Source organism: Falco punctatus (assembly GCF_963210335.1).
Source record: "Falco punctatus genome assembly, chromosome: 5".
NCBI lineage: Eukaryota > Metazoa > Chordata > Aves > Falconiformes > Falconidae > Falco > Falco punctatus.
The window spans coordinates 49,609,028-49,624,499 of record NC_137584.1 but is presented as its reverse complement, the minus strand read 5'-3'; the positions used below and the strand labels follow the sequence as shown (position 1 = coordinate 49,624,499).

At 39.5% G+C, this 15,472-nt stretch overlaps 3 protein-coding genes across 4 annotated transcripts in view; 1 reads left to right on the top strand and 2 right to left on the bottom strand.

Annotated features, from left to right (window-relative positions):
• The window catches only part of TULP4 (TUB like protein 4), a 172,230-nt gene extending 165,617 nt beyond the window's left edge, over positions 1-6,613 (bottom strand). Inside the window, exons 1-2 of the mRNA XM_080388453.1 lie at positions 1,069-6,613; positions 637-713 (exon numbers count right to left, since the gene is read on the bottom strand). The gene's annotated coding sequence lies outside the window, so the exon portion shown is untranslated. The remainder of the gene's footprint in view (positions 1-636; positions 714-1,068) is intronic.
• A 141-nt stretch (positions 6,614-6,754) lies between these two features.
• Positions 6,755-10,389, bottom strand: GTF2H5 (general transcription factor IIH subunit 5). 2 transcript variants are annotated; one of them, XM_080388465.1, is made up of 3 exons: positions 10,282-10,389; positions 9,947-10,065; positions 6,755-7,153 (listed from the first exon to the last, which is right to left on the bottom strand). In XM_080388465.1, the coding sequence occupies exons 2-3, from the start codon at positions 9,979-9,981 to the stop codon at positions 6,973-6,975; spliced, it is 216 nt and encodes a 71-aa protein (XP_080244591.1). In that variant the 5' UTR covers positions 9,982-10,065; positions 10,282-10,389; the 3' UTR covers positions 6,755-6,972. The 2 variants fall into 2 exon arrangements, with proteins under 2 accessions (XP_080244591.1, XP_080244592.1); XM_080388466.1 differs by having other exon boundaries at positions 10,175-10,327.
• A 2-nt stretch (positions 10,390-10,391) lies between these two features.
• The window catches only part of SERAC1 (serine active site containing 1), a 29,874-nt gene continuing 24,793 nt past the window's right edge, over positions 10,392-15,472 (top strand). Inside the window, exon 1 of the mRNA XM_080388464.1 lies at positions 10,392-10,488. The gene's annotated coding sequence lies outside the window, so the exon portion shown is untranslated. The remainder of the gene's footprint in view (positions 10,489-15,472) is intronic.

The following is a 15,472-nucleotide window of genomic DNA, read 5'->3' as shown; positions in this document are numbered from 1 at the left end:
TGGTCCTGTCCAGGGCTGAAGCAAGGTAGAATGATAGGCATGACATTAAGAAAACTTGCTCTCCCAGTCCTTGTGATATGTTGGCTCTGATACAGGACATTCTATAAACCAATTAGGTTCTAGTTAATTGCAAGTACATTTTTTGATACAAAATTAAAATTAATTTGAATATAATCTCTCTCAATTTTGTCCTTATGCTCCTTGTGATCTTGTTCAATTTTGGAATTAACAGGAAATGTTAGATACAAGCCTAAAATACTCTTCCCCCTCTTTACTACCTTCTGTTTCATCCTCCTACCTCACCCTCTAGCTTCAAAGATCAGGAACACAACACACAAAATGCTGACAGATTAGAGGTTTGCTTAGTATGTTTAACTCTTACTACTGATAGTATATCAGCTATGCCAACATTGTAGAAATGTGCAGTACTTTCTTATCTACTAAAGATCTCTTCATATCTGCAAGGGTACCCATCATTCTGCACATCCTGTAATTTACATCTGGGTCCCTCTTTTCTATAATAGAAAAGTGAACAATTGTATAGCTCTGACAGTAAACTCCTTCAATCTACAGTCATCCAGAAATCTTGCATGTCATTTCTCTCCTGAGAAGCTAATTTTACGGCTAATCAATTACCTGTTCTGGTGTCGAATGGGTTTTCTTTAGTGTGTTCAAGCACATTCCTCCATGGGTATTATGGGCCTGCTTTTCTTCTATAAGAGAAAAATATTAATTTGAAAATGAGATTTCCAGGAACCTTATACTTGTCATTGTTACTAAAGCCTAGAATTCCTCAAGCACAAAAAGCTAAAAGCTAACAATACTATAAAATTTTCATTTTTTAGATTTGTTCACTGGACAGCAATTTTATAGTCTGCTTCCATTCTGCAGTTAATCTGCTTATTACTGCTACACAGTCAGAGGAGAGAAAATTACTTTTTCTTCTATATGAAAAATACAACCACCAGTATCAAAGGTATTAGGTTCCCTCCCCACACCCCCTCCCCCCTTAAAACTTAACTGGCAGGTGGTGTGGGGTTTTTGTTTAAAGAACATACTGAAATTTACCTTTATATAGGTGTAAACCAGTAAAACTTCACTTTTGGAGGTAGTGAGGGAGAAATTTTCTGTATGTTTCATTTCCGTGTACTATTAGCAACACCATAAGGATAGAGATGCAGAAATTCCCAGTGCAGACTGAAATACAGTTAAGGTTGAATAGTGTCTTCCATACAGTATGGGGCATGTGCTCTGAGAAACAGGTTCCCTACAAATCACATGCATTTTGTATGATGAGGAAATAAAGAGAAAAAAATTAATAAAAGTTACTTCAGACTGTATCAACAATGTATTTCTGTGATTTATGCTCACTGAAAATGATGTAACTTAATACAGAACAGCTCCTAAATCAGGCCAGTGATGTGGAGATACATGGTCCTACCAGTAACATCTGAAGGTTGAACACACCATTTTCATGTAACCCGACTGTGCACCTAAGCATAGAAAGAAAACATCTGATAACTAAACATCTACGAAATGGCCAAAATCTCCTGCTGCAAATATCTTCCTAGAAGGATCCTTTGAAGTTGAATGTTCATCTCCAGCTGAAAGCATATCCAGAGAGACAGATATTAATGTTCCAAAGCATGGAAAGTCCCACCATTGCCCACGCTGCAGCAATTTTTTAAAAAGCAGTTTAAAATATTGGTAAGAGCTCCCCTTACTGGTCTGCCTTCAAATTGTTAATTCTTCAGTCCTGAAAATCTTTTTATATGAAACAAAGATGGGTAAAATATTACTTCTATTCCACATTAAAAATAAAAGAGCTCCACATCGTATTTCCATCAGAAACGCTATTTTTTATATTTCTTATTAGCTGTTAAGTCATAAGACCAAAGATAATGACTTAGTTCAGGAAGAATTTGTTCTTCCATCATTATGAACTTCCACGAATTTATTAAATCCTTAATTTATAGCACATGTAAGCCTTCCCAAAGTCTGAATTACAAAACAAGCATGACACCCAATTCTGATATAATGAGTAATGCCTCATTTCACAGTAACTACCACCAGCTTTAATGAGATCATTTGTGGGATAATCAACAAGTCAGTGTAGGAAAAGGATTGGAATCTGCTGTAGAATTTGGAACTGCAAAAAGAATTATTACAAAAGCTTACTGTTTTCTTCAATAGCCAATTGCCTATTGCCAGCAAGATAACATCTCAGCCTGTGTTGGCTTATATGACCAAAGACTTGTTCATTTGTTTTATCTATATATTTTCAGAGCCCTAGTTTTGCAAGTTCAACCTAGGTGCTGACTGAAATTGGACACTTTTATGGTGATGATGCCAGCTAAGAGAGGTTTAAGTAAGTCATTTTAATGACACCATGAAATATCATTATCTTCAGCTCACAGTAAACAATCTTGTCAATGCATAAAAGATACGTTCTCTAGCTTGTTCTTGCATACTTGAGGTGGCACTGCAGAGTTAACTTGAGTGAGAAAAAACCCCAGTAAAATCTGTTGTGATGCCACATTAAAAAAAACAAACAAACAGCAACCAAAAGACAGCAAAAGATATGATTTTGAATACACCCTACCATCCTGGAAAGACTGTAGAACAGGCTTTCTTAATGTACAGTTGGAGAAGTTTTTGTATTGCAAATCACATAGCCATCTAGCTGTTCTATGTGCTACATAGAACAAAACCTGAACTTTCATTATAAGCACATTAAATTTCTAAACAAATAAACAAAAATGCGCTATCATTCTTCATTCCAGATGAATTCAGATGCCTAACTTTTTATGAAACAACACTGGCAGTTTAGCTACAAAGTCAAATCCACTCCATCTGGGTTCTCTCAGGTAAAATGGTGTAATTCCCTGAAGCATTCTCTATTTTCTTTCAACACAGTTTTCTTTCCTGGGGCCACGTGCATTCTCTCTACTGACTGTTGGTTATTTCCTCCTTTACTGCAGTGGACAATTATTCTCCCTAGGCTAAATGTTGTACTAGAGAGAAGGAAAGAGGACTTGCAAGTTGGTAACAAGGTAAGAAATTCATTATAATCCCTATCTGTACCGACTAACTCAGGGTCACCTTCATCACGCTGTGAATCCCCACACTAAAATAAAATCCACACTCCAGAATTAGCTTACCTACAATCTCTAGAAGTATCTAAATATATGACAGCATTCAGGCTTATTTGCTTTTGTGGTACGCTATGGTCATACTACACAGGTTTCTTTAAAGACCATTAATAACAAACTTAAAAAACCAAACCACCAAAACCACCAAAGTATAATTTTCAGTAAGAGGTGCTATTACTTTATTTTAATAGGAAGCTGCACCTTCAGTTTCCACCCCTCTCTTCCCATTTAACAGAAATACTTTGTTTGCATTGCTCAAAATCTCTTACCTTGCATTAGAGATCTCTCTCACCCTTCTGTCAAGTATTACTCTTGAGCTTCTGCATTTGTGTTAAAAGTGGTATCCATGAGCCTGTTCAAAGTTACAGTAACTACCCAACAACTCTTTACATCACAAAACACAAACAAGTGAACTTACAATATTTTAGATCTACGTACAAATTAGTAGCAAATAAGAAATTAAGCTCAAATAAGTGTCCTTTAGGTAATTACCCTACCATGCTCTTCCTCCAGAAGACAAGATACTTTCAACTCAGAGCAAAAGCATAAAGTGAAGCATGAGCTCAACCCTTAGCAGAGAAAGCCCATCAAGATTTGCTGCTTCAACAACAAGTCTGTCATTCAAGCTCTATTTTGATGCTCAAGCAGGACCTGAGCAGAGTATAGCCCCTATGCTAGATACCAGAGGAAAAAAGTTAACTTATTTGCTATGGCTAGAAATGTTAAATTAAGATACAATATTTCAAATACAGTGAGAACTGATGTTCTCACCATATCAACTTTATTAGCAAAACATGTATATATTTAAACAGATCTCCTTAACCTTTTATTCTCAAATGCTTGCAGGATTTAAAAAAAAAGATATTCTTCACATAATGTTTCATTCTGAGCTCCACTCACCAATAATACTTCACACCTAAATGAAAGCCAGTGAAAACATTTAAAATCTCTAAATAAATCTCTAAATGTAAATGTTAATTATCTCAAAATGCCTTGATATTTTTCAAAGCTAGTATCTACTTTTCGCCCATCTGGGTAACATACAAATATATATATATGTGTGTGTGTGTATTTTTAAAAGCATATAGACTCCAGGATTACACGCATTAAAGAAAAAAAAAAAGGCTTTCTGGGATCCAAGTTTATTCAACCCCAGAAAACCTTGGGTGTTTTGGTGTTGGTTTTTTTTTAATACATATACATGCTCAAGTTCTAAGAGCTTCCTCATTGGATTTCCTTCACCATACTACATAATTCAAGACCCTTTTTTCCCTAGAAACTACAAAGAACTCAAGTCCTTAGACTCCATAAGGAGATACCGATTTGCTTCTTTCTATCTTTTGTTTATTCTTCCAGCATAGAAACAGTTAGGTCTGGTTAGGCTGTAGGAATAATCTAAGCCTTGACAGGTTTACAAGTTAAAATCCATAAACATGTTCACTCGAAAAAGATTGAGCACAAAGAGTGTAAGAATGCATGCCTAACTGTGTAGTTTATACAGTTTGGAACTTCTATCCCTCTGTATTACATAAGCCATCTATCACTGGAAATGTAACTGGAAATACAAGCTAAAACACAGCTAATGTAAGAATAAAACTACAATTAACCAGGAGAAAAAGACAAGAACCGCAAGTTTATCACAGAGTTAAAAGGAAAACCACAACAGAAATGCAGCACTAGCATATTAAATAAAGAGAAGTTCAACTGCTGTAATTCTAACATGACTTTTCAAATACTGTCATTTAAAGAAAGAGGGATCATCTACCTTTCATCAAAACCTGGATGGAAAATAAACTAGGATTCCAAAGAAAGGATAACTTAAGGGTAACACTTAAATTGTATTAAACTATCATGCCATGTTAAGAGTACTGATTATCTCTCAATTAAATGAGCATCCAATAACCTTCCAGAAAACAATGGTTATGAGGTCAATGTTTGACCAGTCTCAAGAAAGAGGTAAGGAACCATAAACCATTCATAAAATATGTCAGCATTTTATTTCAAGTGACGATGTGTAGAGATGATTCTTCACCTATATGACTGGGGAAGCAACCACTTGTGAAAGAAAGAGATGAAACAACTTGGACCAAACTATTGTTTGACAGTCAGAGCACCAGAAACTACATGAAGCTGAATGCCACAGGGCTACCTGCTGATCCACATGAGCCTGAATATATGCAATTCTGCAGCACTTTCTTTGGATGGCTTTTTGATTAAAAGTATCTTGTGAAACTTTCTCCTGAAGCTTCGGTTCCCCTGGGAAGTGAGGAGTGGGGGCTGAGGGGTGCAAACCAACAAACACAAGCAAACAACAAAACCCACCAACTACCAACTAATCTCATAATTACTGGACAAGGAAAAAAAGCAATGGTGGGAGTCAGTAAAGAAAACCTTTCTTATGGAAGTCTTTCTATTTACACTTGTTTTTCCCCCGAAAGATGAAAGATGGCATCTATCTGATGCACATGAGCAGGTCTGAAAGCCAAGCTTCCCTTTGAAGTAATATCCTAACAGTCTTTCATTTATAAATAACTACTTACAGATCCAATAAATGTGGCTATTTTAAGTAGGAAGTAGGGTAAGAGAAAAGGTAATAGATGTTATTCTTCCTGTTTCTGTAATCTGTACCTGCCATATTTGTAGACATAAATCTTGACAGGTTTTATCATCATGCACTAGCTGACTTACTAAATAAGCCAGTATCTAAGTGAGCTACAAATACTGTGTAAAAAAACTACTGTGAAACTATGAGGCTTTTTCTTTGCAGCAAAGTGTAGTAGGGAAGGAAGAGCTAAGCTGAAGGGGGAAAAAACGCAAACACAACAAGAGAAACCCCCCAAACACCCCCAAAAATACAAAAACAGCTTTCTTCTTCACAGGTAGAGCAAGCAAGTCTTTATTTTCCCTTTCTGATCACATAGCTTCTTGTGACTAGGTATTAGCTTCACTGGAAAAACACAAGAAGTTATATCTAAAGCATTGGTCTCCAGTTTATGTTATCCCTTTAATTTACTAATGTCGATATGCAAGTAATCAGTTTACAATTAAAACATAAACATAATGATGTGGGCCAATGGATTTTGTTGTTCCCATCCCTCCACATCCCCCCTCTTCCCAACCAAAATCCTAGATACCCAGCACCATTCCCCAAACCCAAGAACAGCACAGAAAGCACAGCCTTGGTAAAAGTAGGCAAGTAGTATGGGGCACTTGTAAAATGTTTGGAAAAAAGCAAAAAACCCCAACACACACAAACAAACCAAACAAAACCCCCCAAACAAAACAACCCCCAAAAAAACTCACACCAACTTTCATTTAGGTGTATAAAACCCATTAAGTGAAAGCAGTATCTGACCACACCTTCAACGTACAGAGATGTTCCATCAAGCACAGATCATACTTTCGTAGATGTTCTTCACATTCTATCAGTCACACTATAACCAGATTTAATCAATTCCACAGGAATGTAATGTGTCAGAGGAATTCATATACCATTCCAATACGGAAACATTAATTTTTGGATCATACCATCTTGCAAGATAACAAACCTAAAGGAAAAATGGAGAGCATGCATCAAAATTGTCTAGACAAGTCCTCAAGTGTATAGTTTTAAGGATTTTAATAAAGATACCATAATTTTTCAGAATGAGCAACAAAATCCAATTCAAGAGTATTTTGTCCAAGAAAATTATTCATTTTCTAGAGTAGCCATTTCCACGTAGAACTTACAAACCACAGTGTATCTATTAAAACAGTAACAACCCAAGCTACTGAAATTCACTATTCCAAAACTTGCAGTAATCTCATTTCTCTAATCTTTTTACTTCTGAGTAATAGGAAAAGAGTTCTGGTCCATTAACTCGCCCACTCTCTCCTGGAGGAAGTTAACCAACTCGGCTAATACAAAGACATGAGTTTCATCCAGGTCTTGTATGATGAACTTCTTTCCCAATGCATTTGACTCATCCAAGTAGAGCAGAAACTGCTTCATTGCAGGGTCACTGTAGAGACAAACACACATCAGATCCCACCTGATTGTACTAAGATAGAGTTAAACAAAAACACCACCAACTGAAGACACTTCCAAAGTTCTTTGAGAAATTATTATTAATTTCAAGAGTTGCTCACAACTTGAAGTTTATGAAGCTTTTGAAAAAGTTGCTTCTTTCACAATAGTAATTGCTTGGGTTACTTTAGACACAAAAATAAACTGATAGTGAAGACTAGAGAGGAAAACTGGCTGCTTGATTAGCAAAGGAGTGTCCCTATGCTGCTGTTGGAGTAGCTTAAAAAAAACCCAAACAAAACCACCAACCCTTAGTATGGTAAGTTTGACATTACATTTCTGTCTTCAGCAATAGCACCATAAACCCATGTTTTCTTAGAGCTTATTTTTGTTTAAAAGTAACCAGAACCCAGGAGAACATAGATCTCAAAGTAGTAAAGCACAGAGAAAAAGTAGTCATGTATGAACTGTAGATTTATCACACTGTAACCAAACAATCTCTTCTTTTTCATGATGTCACCTTCTAAGTTAAATTTAAATGATCAGAAGAAAAAAAATTGGAAGTATGGAAATTACAGGTAGTTGAAACAGCTGCATTATACTAAGCAGCTAGATAAAGTGACTTTAAAATATAAACTCTTTGATCCACTGAAATTTTGAAGAATTCAGATAATATTATTCTGATACTAGTTTTTACAAAATTGAAAGAACATGCTCTTTAGTAAAACAGTATTTGACTGCAAGAACTGGTGAAAAATATGTGCAAGAAACACAGGAAAACAGAATGAGGTAGCTCGGGACACTTTCAAAATCATGAACATAGTTGTTTTGGCAACACAGTAATTATTAAAAATAATTCTTAGTAACACACTAAATCTTAAAAGAACTCCTTGGTTAATGTTCTCTTAAATGCAGTATGAGGATCAATTCTCCCTTACCTAAAAGTATATATGGTGCAAAGACATGCACTATGAGATCAAGCTCTTCCTCTGCCCCCTATCCAATAACTCCAAAACCAACCTTTAATATTAGCCTCAAACTTGCAGATGCATGACTACAGTAAGATGAATTTTCAAAGTACAAAGTAATTTTGAGGAAAGGAGAAAGGGAAAGTCTGGAAGCTATATCTTCTTTAGAAGAGACATCATTCACACACTCTAGCATTTAAAAGAAACAGAAGAGTTGAGAAAAATCAGACACCAGAAGTATGTGTTTCCCAGCATTCTTCCACATCCCTCTTTGCAGGGACGTTTATTTTTTGCTTGTTTCATTCAGCTGTACTTCAGTGACTCACATTAGCAGTACTAGATGGCACAAGCTTTTGTCCTAGCTGGTACGACCAGCCTGTATGATGTCAGGCAGTATCTGGAGACTGGTTTTCACACAATCAACAGAGAACTGTCATCAGTGCCAGTAGATGTATGTCACAGCAGAAACACTGATCTCGTTACAGCACCTGAAGATTATAATCCTCGATATGGTACCTTCAGGAAAGTTTAGCTATTTCTTGGAAGAGCATAGGAAAAAAAACAAACAACAAAAAAAACCAAAACAAAACCAAAAGAGACCTGCACAACATTTCACTTTTTTATGATTTACACATTCAGAAATGTCTTTTTTTTTTCTTTATTGCTCCCTGTTCATTTGGTATCTTAACATCCTCAGAAAACTGGGTTGTAAAAATCTTTCATCTTAAGTGTAAACAAGGGGCCAGGTTTATAGCAATTCTGCATTTTCTCCTAGGATGGAATTTTGGGCAAAGTAAAGTACAAGGTAAAGATCTGTACACAGATCTTTAAATACATATAAAATAAACACATGAACTGCAAAATAAAAAATTTTTACTAACTGCTTGAGATTTTAGAACTTCTTGCCTTATCAGTCAAGAATTCTGCTCTCAGCATTTTTGCGCAGTCAGCTCCAGGCAGGCAATTTCTTGTGCTTCAGAGGGTTTGTCAATGAACTAGCATGGAGCCGAATTTGAGAAGACAGGCTTTTTGTTATAGCGGAGTTTAAGCTCTGAACTGCTCACACGTTGCCATTACACATCCAGATTTGAGCTGGTTAACATCCAGTCAACTGAGAAGTTAGCTGCTGCAAGATCACAGCTATATCTGGTACATCACAAGAGGTTCAAGGTTCTTCTGCTTTTGTGCAGTCATAATCTGTTAATATGTTTACAACCTAAGTGTCCAGCAGAAATCTTGTACCTCACAAATCCTGACTGATGCTTCCTTTTACTTCAGAGGTAACCAGTTACCTGATTCTTAGTCTAGAGACTTCAGATTGTATGAAAATGTGTGTACTGCACATATATCAAAAATGTACTTTTACAAACTACAAGCACATTCCTTTCAAGTACGATCTACAAACAGAGCCACACGTCAGCCTTCAACAGAATTTGGACTCTACTTCATGAAAAAAGACAGGAAATGATGAAAGATTCTCTCACCTCCCTCTGGAATCAGTAAAGAAATTATTCACAAACAACAACAACAAACATATTTGTAAACAATATAAAGAACGGGAACATCTAGTGGTTAAACACAAGTGGAAACCAGTATGTTGGAAAAAAAAAAAAAAGATAGTTTAGAATTAGGATCACCTACAACTGCTTCTCTCCTTCCCTCAACGGCCACACTTTTGTCTGCTTGTTCAGCATCACTCCTCCTCTAAACAACTCCTCTTTTTTTTTGATCTAGACCCTGAAGTTACTTAGAACACTTCCAGCTCTAACGAAATAAACAGACTACACCACAATGAGAGACAATCAAGCGCTGTAACTAACCATTCAATCAGAACACCTTTCAGCACATTCACCATCTTCCCAGTTCTCTCACAAACGCTGCACGGAAGAGGCGACAAGCACAGCTCTCGCTTTGGGGTACACACGTCAGCAGAGGAAATCTGAAAGAAAAGGAAACAACGCCTCGGCTGAGCCCTGCGACCCTAGAAGCCAACTCCCGTGCCCCAGGCCGGAGCGCTGCCCGACTACCGGCCCTGCCGCCGCCGGCACCTTGCAGCGGCGGCCCGGGCGGAGACAAGCCCCAACACGCCCCTGGGACGGCCGGGTCGGCGAACAGACAGGGCAGACCCAGGGCAGCCGGTCCCGCCGCCCTTCACCTCCGTCGCTGCCGCCGGCCGCTGCCCTGACGACGCAGGCCCCGCGCCGCCGGCCACCGCTGCGCCAGGCGCATGCGCGGCCTCGCCCCGCCCCTGCCACCGCCCCGCGCGCCGCCGGCGGATTGGCCGGGCTGCCTGCAGCGTGCTGGCGTCACAAGGGCGCGCGGGCGCCGGTGCCGGATGCGGGAGGAGAGGCGGAGGCGGAAGGTAGCGGCGGGGGGGCCCGGTAATGGCGGCCGGCGGGGGCGGGCCAGGCCCGGTGGGGGCCGGGCTTCGGGGAGAGACAGGGGGGATCTCAGCCCCGCCGTCGCCGCCAGCCGGTGCAGGGGGCTTGTTTACCTCGGAGGGTTTGCGGGGTGGTTTCCCGGTTTAGTATTTATTGTTTTAACGATCTCAGCCTCAAAGTCCCTCCGGCTCCGGCAGTCCGCAGTGGCGAGCGCGCCCCGGCCTCGGGTTGCCGAGCGGCGCTGCCCGTCCCGGGCGCGGGGGGGCCCCGGGGGAGCCCGCGCCTGTTAAAAGCCTCCAGAAATAACAGTGGTGCCTTAGGCTCCGCTTGCTCCGTGTGAGCGCATAAAAGGTAACAAATGGGGTTGTTTTCCTCCTTTGGAAGGAAGCAGAGAGTTATCCCCGCTTTGCTTCTTGGCCGTTTAGATGTTACGTTGCCTGAAATTCTGTATTTTTTTTTAATACACCCTGGTTGTGCAGTTGTGAGGCAGCGGTGGGGTGATGGCAGAACCGCTGGCACCCCACCGGCACAGGCCGGCGCAGTCTGTTGCAGACCGTGGAGCTTCCTGAAGCTGGATGCAAAGTGGGACCTTTTGCATTCTGTTTGTACATCACTAAGCATGTTTGCTCTCGGTCCTGAACAGAGGTTCCTGGCAACAACAAAATGGTACTCACTTTGGCCTCCTGTGTTTGCAGATGCATGTTTTGAATTCAGGGAATTGTGGCACCTGCTGTCACTGAACTGCGTGTTTATTGCAGTTGCAGGCTGTGGTTAGGTAGAAGAATAACGTGCATGCTGTGGTTCTGTGAATAGAGATCGTGAGGAATTGCCATAGATGAGACAGTTTGTAAGTGGGAGGGGTGTCGCTGATGGAGTGGTGCACTGCACTGCTAAGAGGGAAGCAACAGTACATCTTATTGATATAAAGTAGCAAGTTAAGGAAGTTCAACCCTAAATGCAACAGGGGTTTAACAAGATTTGATGGCAGGGCGCACTTCATTATTTACTGCATGGAGGATGGGGTCAGACATGATTGTCAGGGAGACCCTCCTATTGAGTCATGAGGTTCAGAAAAGACCCTCTTGCATTCTAAACCCCTTCTCAGAGCGGGGTCTTAAGTGCAGCTGGATCTGTTCCTAGTCCCAGACTTGGTCAGTGGTTTATGTCTAAAGGATTATATATGCACAATCAGTCCTTTAAATCACTTAGCTAAGATTTCAGAGTTTAGCATGCTATTAATCACTTACTGAGAATTGTTGTGGCAAGGTGTCTCTCAGCCTCTTGAGAGGTGTCCCTGCTGAAGTGGAGATACTGGTACGCAGCCTGCTGCCATGCAGGAGAGCTCAAGCGGCCCTGGGCTGTCCAGTATTTATAAAATAAGATGATTGACTTAATAGTCATACTGCATACCAGCAAGATCTGGGTCACTATTCCAGACAACCCTTGGCTGCTATGTTGCCATCTGTCCTCCAAAGTCCAGAGTGAGCTGGATGGATCCATCACAACCTGTACTTGTGGTTATGGCTTAAGCAGAGGGCGGGGGGGGGGGGGGGGGCATGCTGCCAAACTCTGCCCATAGAGTCAATTCATCGTACCTTCAGAGAGGTCACCTCTTGCCTCTGTGCCATAAATAGTATATTGAAGGTTTGTGTGCTTATAGGTCCATGGTAAGTAGATAGTGAAGCACTGCTATTTGTTGTTCGTTAATTTGTATGTTTTGGATAGTTGAGGTTGGGTTATTTGTTTTGTCATGTATCAGACCTTTATATTTAATATAATTATAAGCCATAAACATAGTCAGCAAAATCACAACTGAGTGAAGCATAGGATTAAACACTTCTATTGCTTTTGGTGACCATCCAAGAAGAGTTTTCCACCAATCGTGTTCTCAATCCTGCTTCACTCTTTCAAAGGCACGGTACATCTCTTCTGTGCCATGGTGAACAATGATTAGAGTTTTGAGACTGTTGCTTCAGCACTTGACACAGGTCATCGTTTTGCAGTAGTTTCTTCACCAATGTAAGATTCATTCCGATGGGGATAAGCAATTAATCTAGACTCAGTGTATAATTGTAACAACTGATAAGATGTAACAGCAGCTGAATAATTAAAGTTGCATCCCATAATTTTAGTAAAGTTACAAACACAAATATTTGAGTGATTACTTGTGTCTACAGTAATGTTATCTACGAATATAAAATCCCAAAGCGTTCTCATACAAATACATCCTTTTCCAACATATACAAGTATAGTTTCAGGAGTTTTGTGGGGATGTATTGAAAAATAGCATTTTGTTCAGTGTCAAAACAAATGTCTTGGGCTTTGGTGATGTTAGTCTACAAATAAAACATTGTTCCCGTACAACGTGTGCATTAACATCAATAGTTTACCATTTGTTTCCACTTTGTTGGGCCCATACTCATATCTTCTAATGGCTAAAGTATAGCTCTTGTGATTTAATCCTAACGCAATGATTGGAATATGGTATATACTGAAGCATTGCATATGGTTAAGACAAAAGCTGTGGCCTTATCACTGATGGGATCGCAAGTGAAATTGGCTAAATACCCCCAAGAATGGAATTCTTTTTCAAATTTAGTTGCATTATCCCAAATTACCTTTCAAATTTCAGTGGGTAAAGTACCTTCTTTATCTTCTCTTACAGTTGCTGCTACCATAGATTGTGTCCGCAATTGAGCTTGAATACAACTAAGAGCTAGAGAAACATTGGTTTTGGATATTTGTATATATTGAGATATTTGTATATCCACAATCCATTGGTAGTCCCTTTGATTAATTCTTTTCCACTGAGGCAATATATCAGATAAGAGCCATTGGTTATGTGGTTACCCAGTGCTAACAGAGAGGACTGCAGTGGGTGTTCTGATTTGTTTAAATTGCTTGTGCTCAGTTTATAGCAACATGAACACATGTTCCATTTGCCATCCTGCAGGGTGCTGTAAGAGAAAATAGAGATTTTGTTCGGTTGAGAGAGTCCGAACACGTTACCCCATTAAAAAGAAGGAAAAATCTATAGTGTAGTAGTTCTGTGTTTTGCACCACTGCCAATCAGTAGCTTCCCAGGCAAGTGGTCCATGAGGTTTAGTTAAGACATAGGCACAGTACCTCTGGATGGTAGGTTGACCATAACAGGCTATCCTGGCTGTAATGTTGTTAGTTCTCTTTTCCCAATAAGTGGAGTGCTAAGCTCAATTTTTGCAAAGGATGGTTGGCTTACAGGGCCCTCAGTAGGCCCATATTCATTATTTAATTTATGGAGTACTTTGGGAAGTCTCATATCCCATTGAGCCTCATGTGGTTTGAGATTCCTTTTCAATAAGCCATTAGCTCTTTCTGCCATCCCATTTGATTGAGGGTAGTATGGGGTACGGAATACCCATTTAATTTCCTCTTGTTTTGCCCAGTCTTGCACTTCCTTACACGAAAAATGCATTTTTTTGCTTTGGGTAGCATCATTGCTTTGAGTAACATCAGAAGTAGGTAGATTTGAGAACCAAAACGATAGCCCTTGCACTGTATTTTGCCCATTGGCTTTCTGACACTTAGTTGCTATAAGCAAACCGGAGACTGCTTCCACTCCTGTGAGGACGTATTGATACTCCACAGAGGATTTGAATGGTCCGATATAATCGATTTGCCATGTAGACCATACGGTTTTCCTTCATTGATATGTAGAGATGGTGCTTTAGCAGGGTGATCTGCTTGTTATTTCAGTCTACACTGGGGACATTCTGTAAGAATAGTTTCAATGTTTATAGTGAAATATTTTTTCTGTTTATAGGCCAGCCTTCACTCTGTGCAGCAAAGTAAAGGGCTTCTTTACTTGTGTGGCCTAAGTTTTGATGTAACCATTCTCCCAATCAATACCACTCAGAATTTACGGTGATATTCCTAATTTTAGTTAGCTCATCTACCTTTTGATTCCACTTTGTGGCTGGTTGATTGTCCTTAGCATAAGCTTTTACCCATCCCATCTTGAAAGGTCTTTTCCTGGCTATATCTAGTAATAATTGCCAATCACTGTTTCTCTAAACTGGGCATCTATTTACCTCCGAATTCAAGGTTTCCATTGACAGAGCCACTGTGTGGCACCAGCCCACACAGCACAAGAGTCTACATGCATGATTTTCTGTGCTCTTATTTCTCCTACTTGTGCACTGCCTTCACCTTCTACTACTTGTTGCCGATGGTAATATCTAATAAAATGGCCTTATGGTGTTGGGGGGGGGGGGGGGCCACACCGCCACAGGAGGGATCTCCAGAGGATGGATTAATAATGTCTTAAAAGTGTTTTGTAGTGTTGTGTACTCTGTTGAAGTGAATGGATAAACAGAGTACTGAAATGACAGAAGCTGAAAAGTTGTCTGCTGTGATTATGGCAGTGCTGGGGTGATGCTGACATTTTTCTGAATCTCCTTAATATAGGCAAGAAAGAAGGGAAAAATCAAAACTTTTGGGGAACAGGAAAAGAGGGAAGACGTATTAGTGGAAGGGAATAAAAGAAGTCCCCTTATTAGAGAAATTGGACACTGATACTAGAAGGAATATAAGGTCTTTTTTTGGTCTGTAGAGATTACCTTAAATTCAAGGAGAATATCAGGGGCTCCCATATTTCAAGGTCAGATTTACTGATCAAGATTTACACACATGACATTTTGTCATTTTGAGTTAATTGTCATTGTGGTAATATAGATTTAATTTGACATTTAATAAGGACATCTATGTTTCCAACATAATAATTTGATAAATATGTGAGGGCGAGTGGTGTGGTTTGAAATCCGTTTGAACAGATTAACTTAGTATTTCAGTCGTGTAAATGTACTAACATGTACTAACAGACACTAAAAATTCACTTACCATAAAATAAGAATTTCATGTTACTTATCCAGTGTATGCAAAAAGTTTTTTTTGTGTATTTTGTGATTGTTATAAATGTTTAATATT